Here is a 20,510-nt window from a genome sequence, read left to right as displayed (position 1 = left end):
GAAAAACAGGGTAATCATGTGGAAGCAACCTAAAATAATGAAATATGAAATTACACAGATTACAGGGAAAATTTGGGTATGTTCCTTTTGGTGTTTTGACCCCATTTAAAAACCTGTGAAAATACTGATTTAATATTGCTTGTGGTTGATGCAGTTGATTGCTCAGTTATTTAGACCTGCTATTGAGGCTTACTGTTTTCTATTGCAACACAGTCATTCTTAAAATTAAATAGCAGCTATTATTCTGTAAAATAATTTAAATATTTCAGTGTGTTTGTTCTCTCTCTCTAGATGCAGTATCACATTCTGAGAGAACTGTCTCTTCATACACCAAGACATTTAATGAGGCAGAGATTCGGACAGAGGAGCATTTCCAAACTCCATCCCTGATCGTCAAGGCCCCACAAAAAGCTGGAGCAGAATCTGGTGATATGCTGGATAGTTTTCCCTCCTTGGCTGTCTTCAAAGATTTAGGAGACTTGAACAAAACATCCCATGTATCATTGAACACTTTTGAAGATGTGACAAGTTGTGATACTTCAGTTTCCACTAACAGATCTGTGGTACAAGAGGACATCGAGTCTGTAAAATCAGAAGACTCTGAGCCAGATGATACTCACAAGTTTTCAGAAAGATCTGGTGCTTCTGCTTTGGACACTGAGCAAAAGAGCTGCCCGCCAGTCTCGCTAAAGACAAGTGTTTATCCTGAGGTTGGCTTGGCTGTTGTACGTGTTCAAGATGGAAAGGAGATACCAAAGCAGGAGGGAAGTTACAAGGATGATGAATGTGCTGCATCAGGTCAGTCCTCTCGTAAGCCAAATAAGACCTTGCCTTCAGAGCAGCTGTGCAAGGAGCCACTGCATGCTAATGATTTTGAGAGGTCATCCTCAAGAAAGCATAAGTCAGATGATGAAGTACCTCATACTGAATACTACGATGATTTTGACACATCTGCGTCCTCTCTTGGAGAAGACTGTAGGTCACAGGGAGAAAAATCATGGTATACAAAGACTCCCAGGAGCAAATCTGCAAGTATTGGAAGTGATGAGGAAATAAGTGAATGTCTCAGCGTCAAAGCTCTGTCTGTGGCTTCTAGCGCTCATTCTGAAAGATTATTAATACTGAAATCGCCAACAGAACAGATGAAAAGTAAAGAGCGCAGTGATGTGGAGGAAGAATCAGCACATGTTGATACATCACTTTGGGCTTCCAAGATAGAAGAGGAGGAAAATTCTCTACAGGATTTCAGCATTGGTGACAGAGTTCTTGTCAGTAATGTCCAGCCTGGGACGCTGAGATTTAAAGGCCTGACGAATTTTGCTAAAGGTTTTTGGGCTGGTGTGGAATTAGACAAGCCTGAAGGAAGGAATAATGGCACTTATGATGGCATAAAATATTTTGTTTGCAAAGAAAAACATGGAATTTTTGCTCCTCCGCAAAAAATCTCACGGATTTCCGAGAGTTCTGGTGGCCACATGGACATAAATGAGGACTCTTTCTGCAGGATTCAGCTAGATCACAACCACAAAGTAGATCAGAAGGACAGACAGAGTCCAAGAGAAGAGCAAGAGGAGACTGTGGGGAAAATTGAAAGTGAGAAATCTCTCCAGGATAAATCACAAAGAGGCACATCTGCCTTAGAGGGTTCCATAGCAGCTGGAGATCATTTAGAACTCACTGTCCAAAAAAGTCAAACTGTTGCTGCTGTTGAAGAAGTGCTTGCTGAAGAACATAGTGTTGTAAATTCTCTAAAGTCCTCAGCAGATGATGACAGGCTCTTGCCTGCCTCCATTTCTGATGCTGTTAGCAAGACTTCAGCTATTGAAGGGGCCCTGGATGGAATCTTCCCTGAAAAATGGAAGCAACAGCAGCCTTCTTGGCAGGAATATACTGAAAAGTCAGAAAACCTTTCCCCGAGAGTGTTGGAGAAGTCTGCAACTCCACTCCTGGATTTACTCACAAAAGAAAGGAGCCAGTTGGAAGCACAGCTTAGGCTCCCATCCCACGAGGAAGAAGAATCCAAAGATCAACAGGAAAAAGTTGGGTTGTTGACAGACAGCCTCCTGCAGGCATTTGTGAAGGACACAGTCAATCAGCTGCAGCAAATCAGAAAGGTCAGGAATGAGAAAATTCAGTGTAGTAATCAAGAACTCGCTGCTGGCCAAGAGCAGAAGTTGGCAGCTGGGGACCTGCAGAGCATTTTAATAAGTTCTCAACTGGATGATGGAGAAGAAGTTTCCTCTCCAGACTTGTGTCCCAGACCCGTAAGTACCGTTTCCTCAGATGGTTCCAGAAACAATTATTGTGGTGCTGCTTCAGCCATAAAACGTATATACAGAGAAGTAGAAAATGTTGCCAGGCCTCCCCCTCAGTGCCCAAGGGACCTGGGCTCAGTGCAATTTTTGACTTCACTGAACCTCACATGTCACACACACACCCATGAGCCATGTCATAAACTGTTTTGGGGACTGCGCTGTTTCAGAACCATCTTGCCATGCAGGATAAGGGGCTGCTGCTTGAGAAAGACATCTGAAACCTCCTGCGGCCTCTCAGTTCTTAGATCTGACCATTTGGTTTATGGTTTGGTTGAGCGAGCTGGCACCAAAATACCATGTATTTGCTGACTCTTATTTTGTTTGCCAGCCAGCAGAGTTAAAAAGCAAAGAAGATCGTTGAGCAGGAGCAAATGCATTTCTGCTTATTCTTCGTGTATATTATTATCCTTATATATTATCCTTTGAATGTGTGTAAAAGACCACTGTTAATAGAAAAAATCGGCTCTTCTGTGGTGGGCACATCTACATTCCTCCTTTTGACTGCAGCAGAATCAGATGCAGCAGTAACTGTGCGAATGCTGTCCACACACTCAAGCTCAAGGGCAACATGCTGCCGCTGTAACCTTTCCTAATGTAATTGCTCCACATACACAATGCCTCAAAAGTGTTGTCAGAAAGTGAGAAAATAAATTAAAAAGAGTTTCTGCTTTCTCTTTCTGTATGTGTCATGGAGCTCTTCTCTAATTTCATCATAAATATCTTTAACAAACACTTCTGTTCTTCAGCTTCCCTTACTGTTGAAATGTGGGGTGATGTTGCCTGTTATCACAGCCTGTTGAACTCTGGCGATTATTTAAATATGATGCATACCACACGCATGTTCCAAAACAGTAACCTTCTTTTTCTTATGGCACAGGAGAGCCCTGTGTTTGGTGCCAGTGGGCAGGAAGAGCTTGCCAAGAGGCTGGCAGAGTTGGAGCTTAGCCGGGAGTTCCTGAGTGTGTTAGGAGATGACCAGGATTGGTTTGATGAAGATTTTGGCTTGAGTTCTCGCAAACTCCCTCCAAAGCAAGCTGAAGAATCAGCAGTGCTGCCTAAGACGGAGCCTCCCAAAGTACCCCCCAAGCCATGTGAAGAGCCCTTAGCTGTCCCACACACTGCGGAAGAGGTAGAGGTCTTGGTGCACGAGGCGGCTGAGGAACTATGGAAGTGCAAAGAGCTGGGGCATGGTCTCCAGGCTGCTGGCCTTCCCAGAGATCTAAGTGATTCCCTTAAAGAGGATGACATCGAAGCCATCAGCAGACAAATCTATAAACAGGTATAGCTCTGGAGATCACTCTTCTCATCCACTAGGTCAAGAATTCTGGACCTTCCTGTCTCCTGGAAGAAATCTGAACTGGAATCATCCCCCAATATAGTGGAGGTGGACACCATAATTATACTCGTGTTCACATGTCCTGGGCCTTGGGGACAAACAGCTGTAAAGGGTGGGGAAAGTTAGTGTGCTTTCAGGCCCATGTGCAAACAGAGGAAAAACATGTTCCTTTGAAAAACAAGGACCGCTCTGTTCCTCCCCCACCCCCCATGACAGGTCACAGTGCTGCATATGTTGGGCCAGCCTCACAAAAGTGAGTGTGAAAGAGAATAAGCCTGAGAGAGAGAGAGCTTAGAAAGGAAATCTTGAAATTCTCTGTGCCTCATCAGAGAAACTGATTGAAACATGGCCCTGAAACAATGTAATCACTATGCAGACTGAATTGTAATTTCTAGTCTGCATGGTGAATATTTCTATCCTAAATTATCAGCAAAAATTAAATTTAAATTCCTTTTTACTTTTCTTTGATAAGGCTGTGTTTGACTTAACAAGAGAGATTTTTGGAGAAATCTTCGCAGACGATCCAAATTTGAACCAACCCATATGGATGAAACCCTGCAGGGTAACTTCGACTTACTTCCGTCGAGTAAAAGATCCAAGTGACCTTGAGGAAATCAAGGTAGGAATGAAGCTGTTGGTATGAACAGTGACTTGGTATTCTTCATGCACAGATTGTAAAATGTTATATGAAAGTGCAGGTTATCCCATCTAGAATCTGTGGTTTATCACTCTACCCCTCCTATCTCCCTGTTTCTTCTTGCAGGTGTAGACTTTATGTAGGAAGATTCTTACTGATCTTGCTGAAACTTCCTGGGTGACAACACTCCCTGGGCTCCACTTTACTTATCGCAGATGAAGTACCATAAGCTTGGAGCTTACTAGCCTGTGCTGTTTCCCTGCGTCTTCCTGCAGATAGAAAGAGTAGAAGAGCCTCATTAGTATGGAGCAGTCATCCTGGGAATGGCCTTTCTTGAACAAGAGTCTCCTTGCATCTACTACATTTCTAACATACGTTAGGACTCCCCTCCCATATTTTGGCCAACCTGAGAGGAATATAATACCAGTAGGCAAAAAAAATCTTAAATCAGTTTTCTGTAGCAATTAGGGAGATAGCAGAAACATTTTTAATGAACCTACTGAAACGTATACAAATTGTTACTTCTGCAGTTAACTAGTTATTTTATTAATGAATTGGGACATCCAGGTATTCCATATTCTTTGTATTCAGGTTTCTGAGGAGAAGAGCTACTCAGAGCTAAACCACATGAAATGAATTACATGATGACCCTCAAGTGAAGGGAGATGCAATGTTAACCTGAACTGTAGGCTGAATTTCACCTCTCTGTACAGAGCCGGCTAGATTGCTCCTCAGAGGGTTTGTTAATTTCACCTCTCTACAGAGCAGGCAAAGATTGCTCTTTAGAGGGTTTGTTAAGAATTGACAGACCCTTCAGGGAAGCAAAGAGGAAATTAACAAACCCTCTGAAGAGTGATCATTGCAGGCTCTGTAGAGAGGCGAAATTAACAAACCCTCAGAAGAGCTCTCTTTGCAGGCTCTGTAGAGAGGTGAAATTAACAAACCCTCTGAGGAGCGTTCTTTGCCAGCTCTGTAGAGAGAGGTGAAAATCAAACTTGCTTCCCAGCTAACATTGCATCTCCTGTCACTTGAGCATCATGTAATTCATCTTGTGTGGTTTAGCTCTCAGAGATAACTAGTACCTTGGCACCTCTTGGGATACATATATTCATAGTGGATGTTGTGTTCTCAGAATGGTTAGAAAATATTACCTGGGCATGTGTTAGATCATTAATTCCTTAAATAAGGACCTTCTACATGAGAGTTATTTTAGAGAGTATGCTGTGAATAGAAAATGCTTCATTCACATAATTCTATTTTTGTGCTTGTCTACTGTACTTTAGAGCTTCATAGCAACCGAGGTGCTAAAACTGTTAAATTTGAAAAAGGAGCCAAACAACAAAATGGACTGGCAGAAAATGATCAAATTTGGACGTAAAAAACGTGACAGAGTGGATCATATACTGGTCAGTAGATTTTTTAAAAAAAACTTGTAGTTGATACTCAGAAATAAGTACCTGCAGGAAATGTTGGTTAGGTCTAGGGCCAAAAAAAAAGTACAGTTCATCTGTTTGTAATTACCAGTAATCTGTTCCTCACTTTTTATCAAAGGATGGACATGATCCTGCCAAAGTTAAGTTCCTTGAAGTCCCATTCACATCAGTGGGAGATGTTTAAGCACTTAGTGGAATCTTTGTAACCACTGAATATGAAATGTCTTAGCATGACCAGCAAATAACAAAGACAGTTTTTTAGTAATACGGACAGAATGATTGCTACTAGAAATGGGGAAAGGAGTGTGTTACCTTTCTCTTTCTTGGCTGTGGAATCTACATATAACATGCTATGTAGCTGTCAGAATGTCTCCTGTCATACTCTGCAAGGTCTGTCTGATTCTGTGTGACTCTGATGTTAGAAGCTGTTCTCTGCCTGGAATGTGACAGCCTGCTGTTATCTCTTTCTTAGCCTGCAGTTTCTCCTTTGCCTGAGAAGCCATGCCTCATGGCCTTGGAGTTTCTCACATATCATCTCTGCTATGTCCTGCTGCTCATTTATTAGACTTAGCTAACTGTTTCTTGAAGGGGGGGTGAGAACTCTGGGGCTAGGCTTAGAATTGTATATGCATTATGTGCTTGTAGAGAATTGCCATTCCTGGCAAGGATTGTAATAGGGAATGAACTAGTAGCTTATCAGATAAAATGCTTTAACTCATGCAGTTCCTGGACTCATGCAGTGAAGTCTTTGAGAGTTACTTGACAGAACCTCACAGTAGCCCTTGTTTGTTCGAACATTATAAATGGTACTTGAAGAAAACTGATAGCAAACTCTTAAAATCACAATTCTCTATCTGTTGTCAAGTCATACAATTTCAGCATGGTGTGGGTAATGCTATAGCTGAGCTAAGATACTGGAGTGGAAGGAAGTGTTATTGATAAGTGGGAATTCTATCACCATTTTCAAAGCTTGATTTACAATTACTGTATCTCTGGTTGAAATAATTGATTTCATTTGTTTGGTAAGTTGTTCACCTATTTCATTGTGTCTTGTCCTAGAGAATGAAAAGGCAGCCATAGCTGATTATCAGAATGCATACCAAGCAACGTCTATTTAACCATAGTGACTTTCCCCCCTATTCCCTCTCTCTATAATTTTAAGGTTCAGGAACTGCATGAAGAGGAAGCTCAATGGGTGAATTATGATGAAGATGAGCTATATGTGAAGATGCAACTGGCAGATGGGATTTTTGAGGCCTTAATCAGAGAGACAATTGATGTTCTTAACCAGATCAACGAGAAACAAGAGAGGTTACTGCCCATGTGACCTCCAGGATGGGTACCTTTGTCATAGCAGTGCTGCTATTGGAGCATAATATGATCTTAAACATGGCTGAGAAGAGAGAAGATGGTGTGACATCTCCCCCTCCCACCTTTGATTTTTAGAGACTTCTCCCTGGGTTTGTTCCAGAAAAAGTTTTTATCTCCATTTGATCCTTTAACAGTCTGTTTACAGCTACTGTGCTGTGCATTTTGTTAAAGGCTGGATTGGAGCCCCAGATACTCCATATCAGATTCACTGGCAGCAGTGGAAACTTAGTCATCAGTAAACATTGTTCTCTATTTAAATAACTTCTGTCCTAACCTGGTTTTGTAAGTAATAACTTTCTTAACCATCATGATGATTTATCCTGCATTCAAAACCTGCAATGGTCTCCTTCTTCCCCTCCCCCAGTTTTGTTCTATTCTTCCCTTCATTTTCATCTTTCAGTCTCAAAATGTGGACCTAGAGATGGTTGCTGGATCAATGCAAGCAAAGCATGTGGGTCTTGAGCTCTGGATTTGGCTAAAGATTTGTTTCAGCTGCCTCTGGGCAGAATGAAAAGCTGGCCCAAAGATGAATCTGAGGCCAGTGTTCCTCCTTTTCCAGTGTTTTAGTTCTCCCAATAGGCCACCAGCTGCCCCTAAGTAAGCGTGTACTCAGGATTTCTCAGGCCCTGGACACGCAGGAATTGGAAAACCGTGCTTGTTCCATGTAGACCCTTAACCCCTTTCCTCCCTTGCTTCCCACCTAGGGTAACATGTTGGCAGAGCCATGACTTGAACTTGGTAGGGCTAGGAGTGTGTGTACCAAAGAGAGCTTGACTCGGGGTTTGTTTTGTATGCATGCGGAATTTCTTTTAACTTATTTTATAACTTGTATGTTTGAAATACATGCCTAGTGCTACACTGGTTGCACTATCTTATGACTGAAAATGCTAGAATCTGGGAAGGGTATCTGTGTTAGGCAACCATCACTGTCCCATGAGCATAGAGATTCAGAGGCTTTGTTGGGGGGAATCCATCTCTGAGAGAGAAGGCTGTGAAGAGTTGTGCATGTTTTCCACTGTGCGGTGAAAAGAGATGTGCAGAGGTGCACAGACTTGTAGAGAGAGCACCTGAAACAGATCATGGAAGCCTCTTGTCCGTATCCCCCTCCCCAATATTTCCCACTTTTGGTTCTTCAGTTAGGACACAGCCACTGTCAGACACAATGCGGAGAAGGCCAAGCAGACGGCCTTCCTTGTTTTTCTGCAAATGAACACAGGTAACCTAGGCTTGAACACTGATGCCTTAATTTGAAATCTGGTTTACTTGACATGACCTATGGAACCAGAGTATTTTCAAAATCACCTGTTCTGTCTTAGTTTGGACACAGCACTCTGAACTCCAGCATGGAAGGAAGCACTCCAAAGACTATCTGACCCAGGAGATGTTCATGGGAAGAGTTGTGCACTTTTTCTTCCCTTCTCCTTTAGTTCCTTGGGCTTCCAGCTGAGTTTCCGTCTGCCAGTACTCCTTTCCTAGCCTTTTACTTTGAAATCTTTTTGTGATGTATTTGCCTTTTGCATCATGACATAATACTAAGTTAGGTTCTCACAAATAGGGGCAATGCAGAGAAAGCAGTTGGCATCCTACCAAACTAAAATAATCTCTAGTATGGTATTGCTAATATCTCATTTGGTGGCTTGTAATGGCTAGAAAAGCTAAAGGACAAAGTCAGAGAGGAATTAATGCGTTTAAGAACACCCAGCACATTGACCTGGGAACATTTCCCCCCCTCACTGTGTCAGAGCTAGGTGCCAACAACTTCTTTCCTTCCTTTTTTAATATCAATCTGGTGGAGCAAATTGCTGCTGCAAATTAAGAGTATCTTTTCATATTGAACCTCATGCATGTTTAAAACTCCTGAAGAAGAGCTGCTTTTTAAAAACAGGCATAATGCCATTTATTACAGTGTCTTACATTTTACTAAATCTGGGCTAGCCCTGGTTGTAAATAACCTGGTGCAACTTGCTTGAATTGGGGGAATATCCAAGCAGAGGGAACAAGTTATTAAACAGATAACTGTATATAGCATATTGCTATTCCTGAAGTTACCAGTAACAGTAGCAATAGTAGCTTTAAAGTGAGCAGCATGCTGTCTCCTTGAGCATAAGGTTCTGCAGAAAAGCGGTCTCGTTCTCTCCAGGCATAGAAAGTGCAGGAGAGATCTTTCTTGTAAAATTACTGATTCCAGCTGATTTGAGTGAGCGCAACATTGGTGGTCAGTTGAATTCTTCACGCCCTACATAGAAACAGCTTGCGTAAGTTTTTGTACAGGTACTGGATTATTCTTATTGCAGGTTATATGGTGCAGAAGTCAGATAGGAGGGATATTCTTCTAATCCATTTTGCAGACACAGGGTATAAAAACACGTTGTGAGAATGCAGTAGGATACCTTTAGCTCCACCCTTAGAGAGGCTTCTCATGTTTGTATCTGTGTGAAAATATACAGTGTTTGTTAACTGTTAACGTATGCCTGGGTTGCCCAGAGATTTGTCAGCTCCATTTTAAGAGCTTGCTTGTTAGTGAATGAGACGCCTGTCATATTTTCAGAATACCTTCCACATGCATGAGGATGTGCAAATAGCCATCCCTGTACCTAACAAGCAAGAAAGAGAATTTTAACCTGGAAGCCTGTGGAGATTTGGGGCATTGCCCATTTTCATCCTAGAGCAGGATGGATTGTTGACGGGAGCACACGAGAGCCTTGGATTAAAACGGATGGACAAGACTTGTGAATGTGGAAGTCTCATTGGAGAAGATCATGATAGGGGCGGGGGAGACATAGTGTTTCTGAGCCTAAAAGTGAGAAACTATTTACAGTCCAGCTAGATTATTTGTACCACCATTGTTCTACTCCAAGTTCCAGGAAAAGATCATCAGTGCTATGTATGCAAAAGAAAGGGGTGATGCAAATACAAAGAGCAATTGTTTCTGATCTACGGATTTAGAACACTGTCCCCCGAGAAACATTACTGGCTAGTCTCCTCTTAAAATGAGTAGGCATTAGACAGGAACGCAACTGTGCTTTTGCACAGTTCCCAATTATTTCAAAAGTGGCTTGATGAGAAAAGGTTCCCGATGGAGTGTGCCAGGTAGACATTGAAATACTCTTACCTTTCAGGAAGCAACATAATAGCAACATAATCTGTGGCCTATTGGGTAGGTGGAGGGTGAGAGGGAACCCACTGTGTTCTCTTTGATGCTCTTTGAAAACGTGGCCTTAGCATTTTTGCAATACTTGAATGAAAGTGTGTTATCGCAAAAGAAATTCAGTAGCACAGTGTTCAGAGACCATTGAAGTAACTGCACCACAGACTTTTTCAAATCATTTTTGCTACCTTAAGAGACTTGATTGCTTATTTTCCAGCAGCAAAAACAGTTGACACTTACAAGATGTTCTTTGTAAATTGTAGGATTTTTTATTGTTTACAAAAATGCTTAACATTGATAAGCGAACCTCTTGACAAACTTATTTGAATTCTAACATGTAGAAATGCAAAAAAAGAGAGATTGAAAAACTGTACTGTAGTACACCAGAGTAATTAAGACTTTTTCTTGATTTTTTTGCAGAGACTTTTGATACACATTTGCAAACCTGTCTTGGGGAGACTCCTCCTCCCTGTGTACTGTATTGTGCAGAGACTCTGTTGCTCACCATGTGTGTGTGCACACGCACACGCATGTGTGTGTGTGTGAGAATAACTTTGTCAAACTGGTTTCCTGGCAAATTTCAGCCAGTAGTCACACACCCCTGTGTAGCACGGCTCATTAGATTACAGGGTGTAAGGTTTTCTTGTAATTATGAACTGTAAAATAACCAGGGTAGTCCCTGTGTACACCAGTGTAAATATCTTTGTTAATTTGAGATGTACTTTAAGAGAATAAAATCTGTAAATAAATTGATTTATAAATTATGCAGTTCCTCACTGTTCTTGACATCATATGCAATGGCTCATAGGGTGTTAATTCTGTGCATGTGTCTCTTTTTCATCTGTCTTTTAGAAAACATATAGAATACTGCTTAACATAAGAATGGCCTAGCTGGCTCAGAGCAAAATCTAGCTAGTCTAGCATCCTGTTCCCAAGAGCAGTCAGCCCAAGTCCCTCTGAACACCAAACAGCAGCGCTTCTTTTTTCTTTTTTAATCATCTTTTATTACTGCAAAACAGAATTTTTAAAAAGAAAACAGGAGAGGGGAAAAAAAAAGAAAACAGTGCTGGCTACAAAAACACTATTAGCAAATCTATACATAGGTATCTATAAAAGATTTCCAAATATCTAAGAATAAGTCCATATGCAATTGCCTTCTATATGCGATATGTTCAAATGTTGATAAGTTTATAAGGTCTTCAATCTGGTGATGTACTGGAAGTGGGCTGTGTCTTCCCAATGTTAAAGTATAAGTCTTTTAGTAACTGTAAGGGTATGGAGAGTCCATTTCCATTGACCATCAGTTAGATTCCGAAAGACAGGCAAGTAGTTTAACAGTACATTAATGTCCTCAAAGATAAATGAGTTTTCTAACACAAAATTAATGACTAATAACTTCCTCGCAAAAGGACTGAATGACTAAACATGTCCAAAGCATATGCTTAAGAGATGCATTTTATGAATTACACTGCCAACAGTTAGACACTGCTTAAATCTTTAGTAAAAAGATATCATGGTGTCCAATATTCCCTAAACATAATTAATCAAATAAGTCATAACTTAAGATCCATAGTAGCAACAGGTATATGTCTTAATAATAATAATATAATAATAATAATAACATTCAATTTATATACTGCCCTTCAGGGTAACTTAACACCCACTCAGAGCGGTTTAAAAAGTATGTTATTATTATCCCCACAACAGTCATTGTGTGAGGTGGGTGGGCTGAGAGAGCTCTGAGAAGCTGTGAGACTGATCTAAGGTCACCCAGCTCGCTTCAAGTGGAGGAGTGGGGAATCAAACCCGGTTCTCCAGATTAGAGTACCATCACTCTTAACCACTACACCAAACTGACTTAAAGCCTTATCCCACTGTTTTAGCAAAATTGGATGTTCCAGATCATTCTCCCATTCATCTCTAAGGCTCTGTGTATCATATTTATTAACCGACCTCAAATATTTATATACAAGTATTATGAATATTGTTTTCCATATTGATTCAATAAGACTCTCCAAAAGTGGTGGAGATTCTGAAACACGCAAAGCTGCTGGACCATATTTAGATACCAACAAACTTGGAATTGTAAATATTGCCATTAAGCAGAAGTTGGCAAATCATATTTAGACCTCAGTTGGACAAATGACAAGAACTCATCATCATTACCTATCAATGGATCTAAAGGTAAAAGTCCCTTATCTGTCCAAGCCTTCTGTAAGAAATGTTATGAATTTGACCATAATGTTAGTTTAGCATGTGAAAATGTGTCAAATTGATATTGTTGTGATATTATGTGCCATACTTCACTAACTGCAGAAAATGTTGGAAGAACAAAATCCAATTTAACATAATAAGACCCTAATGCATTCCATTTGAAAAGTGGTTCCAAAAAAGAAGCCTCCAAAAGAGCCCAACATGGATACTCCAATTGAGGGGAGGGATTCCAATAATTTGTACACACTAACAAATATGCCTGATGATAAACATTAAGATCTGGAACACTAAATCTGCCTTCATTTATTGAAAGTTGTTTCAGCCCCAATCCAGGCCAAAATGGGCCCAAAATGGCCATTGGACTCTTGCTCTTGGAAACAACTGCTGAACGCTTGCTCTTTTCTACTGCTACAGACAAACACAGCTACCCATCTAGATCAGACTTCAAAAGATTATTATAATTTTGCAGATCAGGTAGGATTTATACAAAGTAAGCAAGGATTTGATAATCTTAGATTGGCTGATCTGATTGCATTAAACGGAAAGAGATCTGATCAAACTGCTATACTTTGGCTTGATGCTGAAAAAGCATTTGACAAAATACATTAGAAATTTATTCTCTCTATGCTTACTAAATTTGGCTTCCTTCATGAATTTTTGAATTGGATTAGAATTTTGTATTCATCTAGATTTAGGGTACAAACCAATGGTATTTTTTCTGTACCATTTCCCCTTGAAATAGGTACTGAGCAAGGTTGTCCTCTTTCTCCTCTCATTTTTAATTCATGTTTGGAACTTCTGGTTTGTGGTATTAGACAAAGTAATAATATACATGACTTTGAACATAATTGTTACGACCCTTACTTTCTCTAGGATAGATTTTGCCTTTAATCTTTCCCTTACACCCTCTGGGTAGATTGCTGCCACCAGGAATATTATATTCCAAGATATTTTATTTAAGTTTTCCCTTTTGTAACGTGCCTAAGCGTCAGGCTCCTTCGTGGTTCTATGTGGCCCTGAGGATAGGAATGGGATATAGCAATGACAGCTACTCGGGGATATAACAAAACCCAAATAAACTTATTTTTTCAAGAAGCGTATCGGTTTCATAAAAGTCGTTCTTGGTTCTTAAAGTTACTTGGTTTAAACTCATTCACACATATCTTCTAAGGCTTCATACACAGCCTCTTTCTCTGACTCACTATTTCTCACAGACGTGCTTAAAGTTACTCAGGCTACACACAGCTTGCCTGATTTCTTCTGACTGAAACTTTGCTCTCCACTCTCATTCTAAAACTGTATTCACTCCACCCACACTCAGTCATCAGCCAATCGTATCACTCACTCTTCCCTCTCTTTCACCCCCACTCTTCACCTATATCACACCAAGCATTTAAAGACACATGCACACATTTACTTAAAATCATTACAATGATCATTTAGAATTTACGCAACAGCAGGACATGAAGGTGACAGACATCCCCTCAAGTATGTAATATCTTCAGGTATGCCACACCAAAACATAGAGGTTCTGTTCGGCTGTCATGGTCAACAGCCATTGGTAGATTTTTTAAAACTGCCTTTAAAGTCTCAGGTGTAGTAACATAAACCTCTCAGTCCAAGTCCATTTAGCAGGGACTACTTTTCTATAACAGCAGCTACTAGATGGCTTCAGGCCTGAGGCCACACGGTCTTCCCCAGACAAATTTTGGGGTTCCTTTTTGGTAATTAGGCATGGCACTTGGAGTCACTTGCTGAAACAAAAAGTAGCTCCTTGTAGAGAAGAAGCACCCAGAACGTTATATAAAGTAGCACAATTCATGAGGGAGGGGATGCCTTTCCTCATTGTTTGGCTAAAATGAAATCACAAAGCATGGACGACCCACAAACTTACTCATTCTTATGTCTTTGCTCAGGCCACTTTACCAAACCCAAGAAGACAGAAACCTGGTTTGCATGGTATCTAGTCCACTGTTAGCTAGTAGAAGCTCTCACATATGTCCATTTTCTCTCAGAGGAAGGGGTTCCTAAAAAGCCAGATGGCTTCTTTTTTCTAAGGAAATGACAGGAATGGCCTAAAGCCCCTGCTCAGCTTGGGTTTTGAACACTTTGAAAGGGGAAATGCCATTCCATGTGTTTCCACCCGTCCTGTCATTTCTCTTTTGCTTAGGCTATAAGCAGGATGGGCAATGAAAGTACTAGTGCCTCCCTGGCCAGGTAAGTAATTTGTGAGCAAAGTGTGGCTGCTTGGATCCCTTGAGGGGGACTTTAAGCAACAGTAGTCAGTAGACCAGCTGCTATACCTACTCCTTGCTGCATTCTGACACGGCGGTGCCTTCCCTCAGTACCCAAAGATGGCCAGGCAGAGAAAGAGAGAGGACAGCATGACAAGTGTCATTTTAGACTTCCAAGTAGGAGAAAATAAATTTTGTGTTGAATTGTGTATAGGATTGTTCGGGCTACCTACACAGCAGAATTTGCATCTTAAATGCTGGAGCTTCAACACTGATTCTGCCGTTCTCCCCCTGCTTCTCCCCTGCCCACTTTGTTAAGCCCTGGTAATTGGAGTGGATTTTCCACTCTTAGCAGAGGAAAATGAGCATGTGTGTTAACACAGTGTACCTGCTATTTTCATCACAATAATCTCTGCTGGAAAATGCCGCAATGGCCCACTAATGGAGGTTCCTTCTACCCGTTGTCTGCTGTATTCTGTTGTTGTGTGATAGCCTACCATTCATTGATTTAAAAGTCAAAATGGTGTTTATTCTTTGGGTTGAAGGTACAGCAGGACAGGGATTCCCCCAATATAGTCCTCCCTGCTGGCAGTGTTTCCTGGTGTGGCGTCCATTTCTTCCCCAAAGCAAACAGCCAGTCCTCAGAGTTATTCTCCCTTCAGAAGATATGAGAGCATTCCCTTTGCATCTGCAGGGAGTGCCATAGTCATTTAGAAAGAACAGTTGCATCTGTCACAGGAGGATGCTTCTCTTGGAATCCCCTAACATTTTGAAATTGGCCCTGCCCTTTTGAGATTCTTCCCACCCCATGGCAGCCATTTTGCAATGGAACCCTCTTTTTCTCAACATTCCAGAAGTACCCCCAAAGGATCCCTGCTTTCATGTGTAATCCATTATTTTATTAAGATTTTATTCCTTCTTTCTACTGTAAAATGGGTCCGCTTACAAATAACGTTTTAAAAAACATTTAAAAGCAAGAGAGCCACTTTTATATGCATTTAAGAATTTGTATGAAAGCGGGGAGGGACACCCCCAGGTTGTTACCCAAATCAGCCCCTGTGCTGGGGCACGCATGTGAAAAGTGTCCTTGCATGTGTAGAACTGGACATAAACTCCAGGGGATATTTTGAGTCTGCTGCATACACAGTTCCCAGAATGATGAAATGTCTCCTAGGAAAGAAAAGAGGAAAAGGGTGACAGAGTAAAGTTTTACTAACTGAGATACAGAATTTATTTTATTTTAACAAAATTTATACCCTACCTTTCCATCCCCGTAGGGCCCCCCCCATGACTGTTAACAAAATAAAACATACATGCAAAAATCACATATAAAACCATTAAAATCAACCAACACACTTCATTAAAACAGTTACCCCCAGAGCTTAAAATCATATAAAGACATAAAAATGATTAAAACATTGGGCATGAAGGAGGGAATAGCAGAAGGAAGCAAAACAATAGTGGAAGACTGCAAGACCCAGCTATTCAATGGCAACTATAGTAATTTACTTGGGAAGATTCAATAAAAACAGGGCTTTTTTTCAGCTGGAAAGCGATGGAACGAAGTTCCGGAACCTCTTGAAAATGGTCACATGGCTGGTGGCCCCGCCCCCTGATCTCCAGACAGAGGGGAGTTTAGATTGCCCTCCACACCGCTGCACCAAGGGCAATCTAAACTCCCCTCTGTCTGGAGATCAGGAGGCGGGGCCACCGGCCATGTGACCATTTTCGCCGAGGGCGATTTAAACTTTTAAAAACTCCCCCCCCTCGTTCCAGCTGACCCAAAGTGACATCATTGCGCAGTCCTGAGTTCCACCACTGAGTTCCACCACCTCTCCCCACCCCCAAAAGCCCTGAATTAAACCATTCACTTTCTGCGCAATCCTGGGATCATGTGGTGCAAAGAGGTACAGGAGCCCTCTCAGGCATGGTCTTGGCAGCACTATAAGTTATCTCATTACCAAGGGGTGATTGGCGCTTCTCCTTTAAAATGACTTCAGGGATTCCATATCTTACAATGACAATGGAAAGAACCAGTTTGATTCTGAGGACCGGAGCTTTTGGCAGCTGGAATGTATTTTGTCACTCCAGCTGTGGCCTTTGAACCTGCCCACTTTTTGGTCAGATCACATTAGTAGAATTCTTTAAGCTTTCTTAACTGGAAAAGTGAGGCTAACCATTCCAGCCTCAAAGCAGTGTGTGGAAAAGTGCTTCCACGGCTTGGTAAAGTTCAAACCAATTAAGGGAGTTCTTGGATGTTGAAACTTTAATTGCCTTAATTCACCTGTTCATCTTTTGTTCCGTCTTGCCTTTTAAAAACCACCTGACAACTTCTAAATTGCCAAAAGTATTTACGGAAGATCCACCAATGATTGCCCAAGTATATATTTTCTTGTTTTATGTAGGCCATTGATTTGTCAAACTGTTTTATTAAATAGTCTTTAGGTTCCGTGTCCTTGTCATAAACCAGCAAAGTAGATAATTCTGTACCCATTTTACAGATCAGACAATCAGAGTTTAATCACTTTCTAAATGCCATCCATCCCATCTGTGGCAGACATTGGGTAGAAGTTCTACCATACAACACCATAATCATCCACCTGTCTACTGGTCTGTGCTCGCTGTTCTCTGTCTTCCATTTTTCTTTTTCTCAAATTCATTTTTGGTATTTATATGTGAACTTACAGTGCATTATCTTTCATTAAGCACCAAGTTGGCAAAAGCCTCAAGATAAATGAAACTATCATGTTGCACAGACCTACATAATATTGCAAACTGGTTGGAGTGAACCATTCCAACCCTTCTCACTTCCTTTACCTTTCACCTTCCCCATACCTTCTCTGAGCCTCCTTGCCTCAACCTCTATCTTACTCATCACCCCACTTTGAAGACAGTTTCTTGGGGAAGGGATGCAGAGGAAAGGAAGCATAGAAAATCCCCCCTTACCTCCTCTCCCAAAGCAATTTACCTCTCTTCTGCTTCTTGGAACAATTATTCCAGTTGAGGCTGATAGAACTCTTTTTAAAGGAATTAAACCCTGTATAAATAAATAAAACCTCAGAGCTGCTTAGAGGCAATGCTATCTCGCCACCATCTTGGCTGTCCTCCCTTATTTTAACATATTCAAGGTATGACCAAAAAACCCCCCCAAAACTGAAGTGTATATTCCAAGAGATACAGAAGATTGCCTTATAGCATCAGAAGATCTATTTAAATCAGTAGTCAGCCAGATGTCTTGGTCTACTCACAGGGTATGAAAGGGATATCCTCTCTGTTGCTTGATATTTTGCAGAAGTAGTCTATCTCTGAATTCAGGTTCAATGTTTTTTTCAATGGCTAATGGCCCTGACCTGGGTAGCCCAGGCTAGCCCCATCTTGTTAGATCTCAGAAACTAAGCACGGTCAGCCTTGGTTAGTAACTGGATGGGAGACCACCAAGGAAGATCAGGGCCTCTGTCCAGAGACAGACAATAAAAACCAAAGGGAAGCCCCCAGAAACAGGCAAACGTCAAATACAAACCGGAGAACAACACAAGCAATGAAAAATATAGTAATTTATGCAAAAGTGCAAAAGTGCAATTGTGTGCAAAACAGTTTACAAAAGTTACATGGACACAATAAGGAGGTCTGTCGCCAAGGATAATTACAAAAATTCAAACAATTACAATGATAGGCTCAACTGGAGGTGGAGAGTGCAAACAGAGGAAAGAACAGTCCATATGTCTGTAGATGTAATCAGAAAGACATAACTAGCCGACGGGCTTCAGCTTTCATTTGATTGACAGATTGAGTAATCTGTCGATTACTCAATGCTCAGAACTGTTTGTGGTGCGTGAGGAGAGATGGCAACGGATACCCATAGATACTAGCCCTGGAAGAAGAAGATCCGAAACAGGAATTGAAAATGAAAGCTGAAGCCCGTCGGTTAGTTATGTCTTTCTGTTTACATCTACAGACGTATGGACTGTTCTTTCCTCTGTTTGCACTCTCCACCTCCAGTTGAGCCTACCATTGTAATTGTTTGAATTTTTGTAATTATCCTTGGCGACAGACCTCCTTATTGTGTCCATGTAACTTTTGTAAACTGTTTTGCACACAATTGCACTTTTGCACTTTTGCATAAATTACTATATATATTTTTCATTGCTTGTGTTGTTCTCCGGTTTGTATTTGACAGAGGCAGACAATGGCAAACTATCCCTGTTAGTCTTTTCTTTTGAATGTCCCAGCAGGGGTCAGCATAACTTGAAAGTACTGAGTTTATCCTCAAAATCCATTTAAACTAACCATTATCTTATCTTGTGGTTGTGAGTTCCATAAGTGTATTTATTAATTAGTGGCTTGTCTTTAACAGTTATACTTTGCATTTCAAGTGATTGTTCCAAAGCAGTTTGCATAGAATTCACATCTTGATCAGTCCTACTAATATGAGGATAAAAATGTAGACAGAAAGTCCTACTAATGAGAGGATAAAAATGTAGACAGGAAGTCCAAGCATATTCAAAGAATGTCAGAGCTTATAGAATCTCAAGCGGAAAACTTGACTGACCTCCAAAACACATTAATTTGACCATGAGTTTACCATATGTCCTACTGGGAGCACCATGTTAAAAAAATCTGGGTTTCCGGAAAGTTCTCTTACATATCAGCCACTAAAATAATGCCATTGATTATGCATGAGCATCTCTGTATACGTGGTCCTCTTGTCAAGGCCTGTAAGAGGTTTTTGTAAAGAAGAAAACATAATGACAAAGCATCTGTCATTCTCACAATAACCCTGTGAAATAGGTTAGATTGAGAGTGACTGTCCCAAGGTCACCCAGTGAACTTCAGAATGGGGATTCAAACCTGGGTCTCTGCAATCTCTGCTTGGCACATTAAGCGCCACACTCCCCTGGCCAATGAGAAAACGTAGCCCACTTTTGTGCCATATCATCATCCCTGATCAACGTTTCTCTGTGTTTCCACCCAGTCATATTTCTGACTCAGCGGCTTAGAGGCAGCTCTCATTCTATACTGACTGTTAGGTGCTTGCTAAATAGTAGGAGCTGGCTAATGCCTTGCTTGCATCAGGGCAATCAGTGGGATGGGAGGAAGAGTAGAAACATGGATTTTGGTGGCTAATCCTAATTCCTGACCATAGTGGGAAGTCAACTGCATGTCTGGCAACTCTGGAGGAAGAAGCAAAGTCTTTCTCGGAGTGGGTGCCTGTACCATGTGGTAATGTCCTCTACACATATTCAGAAAAGCTCTCCTTGTCTTCTAGGGTTAAGCTGATAAATTCTCTGATTTATACAAGATTTATTTTTTATCCTTGCACAGGTAGAGTTGCAGTGGGGAATGGGGGGGGTCATGTGATGGTGAAGAGACTGAGCTGTGAGCCAATTGGTTCAAACTTTCCTCAGTCAGCTGGCCATGGGCACACCTCTGTTTCTTAGTGGCACCCCCCCCCCCTCCCATCAGCGACACGAGGAGCATAATACAACTGACCTTTTTTACAGGGTCATCAAGCACATCTCTGAGTCTCCTCTTCAGTGCCCCTATCTGACTCCTCACCTGCCCCCAAGAAAACGTTGAACCGGTTTTAAAGCTGCAGCCCATAGGCTAAGAGCCAAGGACCGAGAGCTCTTTGGGTTGTGGCCACACCCAGGCTTTGTACCTGTGAACTGGAAGTAGATGGAAACACAGCTGAGGTGTTGTAGCTCCCTCATATAGCCATTTCAAAAACATCAGATGTTAGGTCTGAAATAGATTGAGAAAGTGTATGCAAAGGAAGAGCGCATTAACTGCATATCGTATAATATACAAGGAGCACTAATTTT

General features: G+C 41.3%; 1 protein-coding gene across 2 annotated transcripts in view; it reads left to right on the top strand.

Moving 5' to 3' along the window:
- The window catches only part of CEP350 (centrosomal protein 350), a 98,634-nt gene extending 87,645 nt beyond the window's left edge, over positions 1 to 10,989 (top strand). For both annotated transcript variants that reach the window (XM_054979580.1, XM_054979579.1), the window contains 5 exons: positions 292 to 2,264; positions 3,193 to 3,594; positions 4,124 to 4,270; positions 5,572 to 5,694; positions 6,884 to 10,989. In XM_054979580.1, coding sequence (XP_054835555.1) covers positions 292 to 2,264; positions 3,193 to 3,594; positions 4,124 to 4,270; positions 5,572 to 5,694; positions 6,884 to 7,048 — 2,810 coding nt within the window. In that variant the 3' untranslated portion in view covers positions 7,049 to 10,989. The remainder of the gene's footprint in view (positions 1 to 291; positions 2,265 to 3,192; positions 3,595 to 4,123; positions 4,271 to 5,571; positions 5,695 to 6,883) is intronic.
- The last annotated feature ends 9,521 nt before the right edge of the window (positions 10,990 to 20,510 follow it).

This window comes from Eublepharis macularius, chromosome 5, assembly GCF_028583425.1.
Source record: "Eublepharis macularius isolate TG4126 chromosome 5, MPM_Emac_v1.0, whole genome shotgun sequence".
NCBI classification, from domain to species: Eukaryota; Metazoa; Chordata; class Lepidosauria; order Squamata; family Eublepharidae; genus Eublepharis; species Eublepharis macularius.
This window is presented reverse-complemented; position numbering and strand designations above follow the sequence as displayed.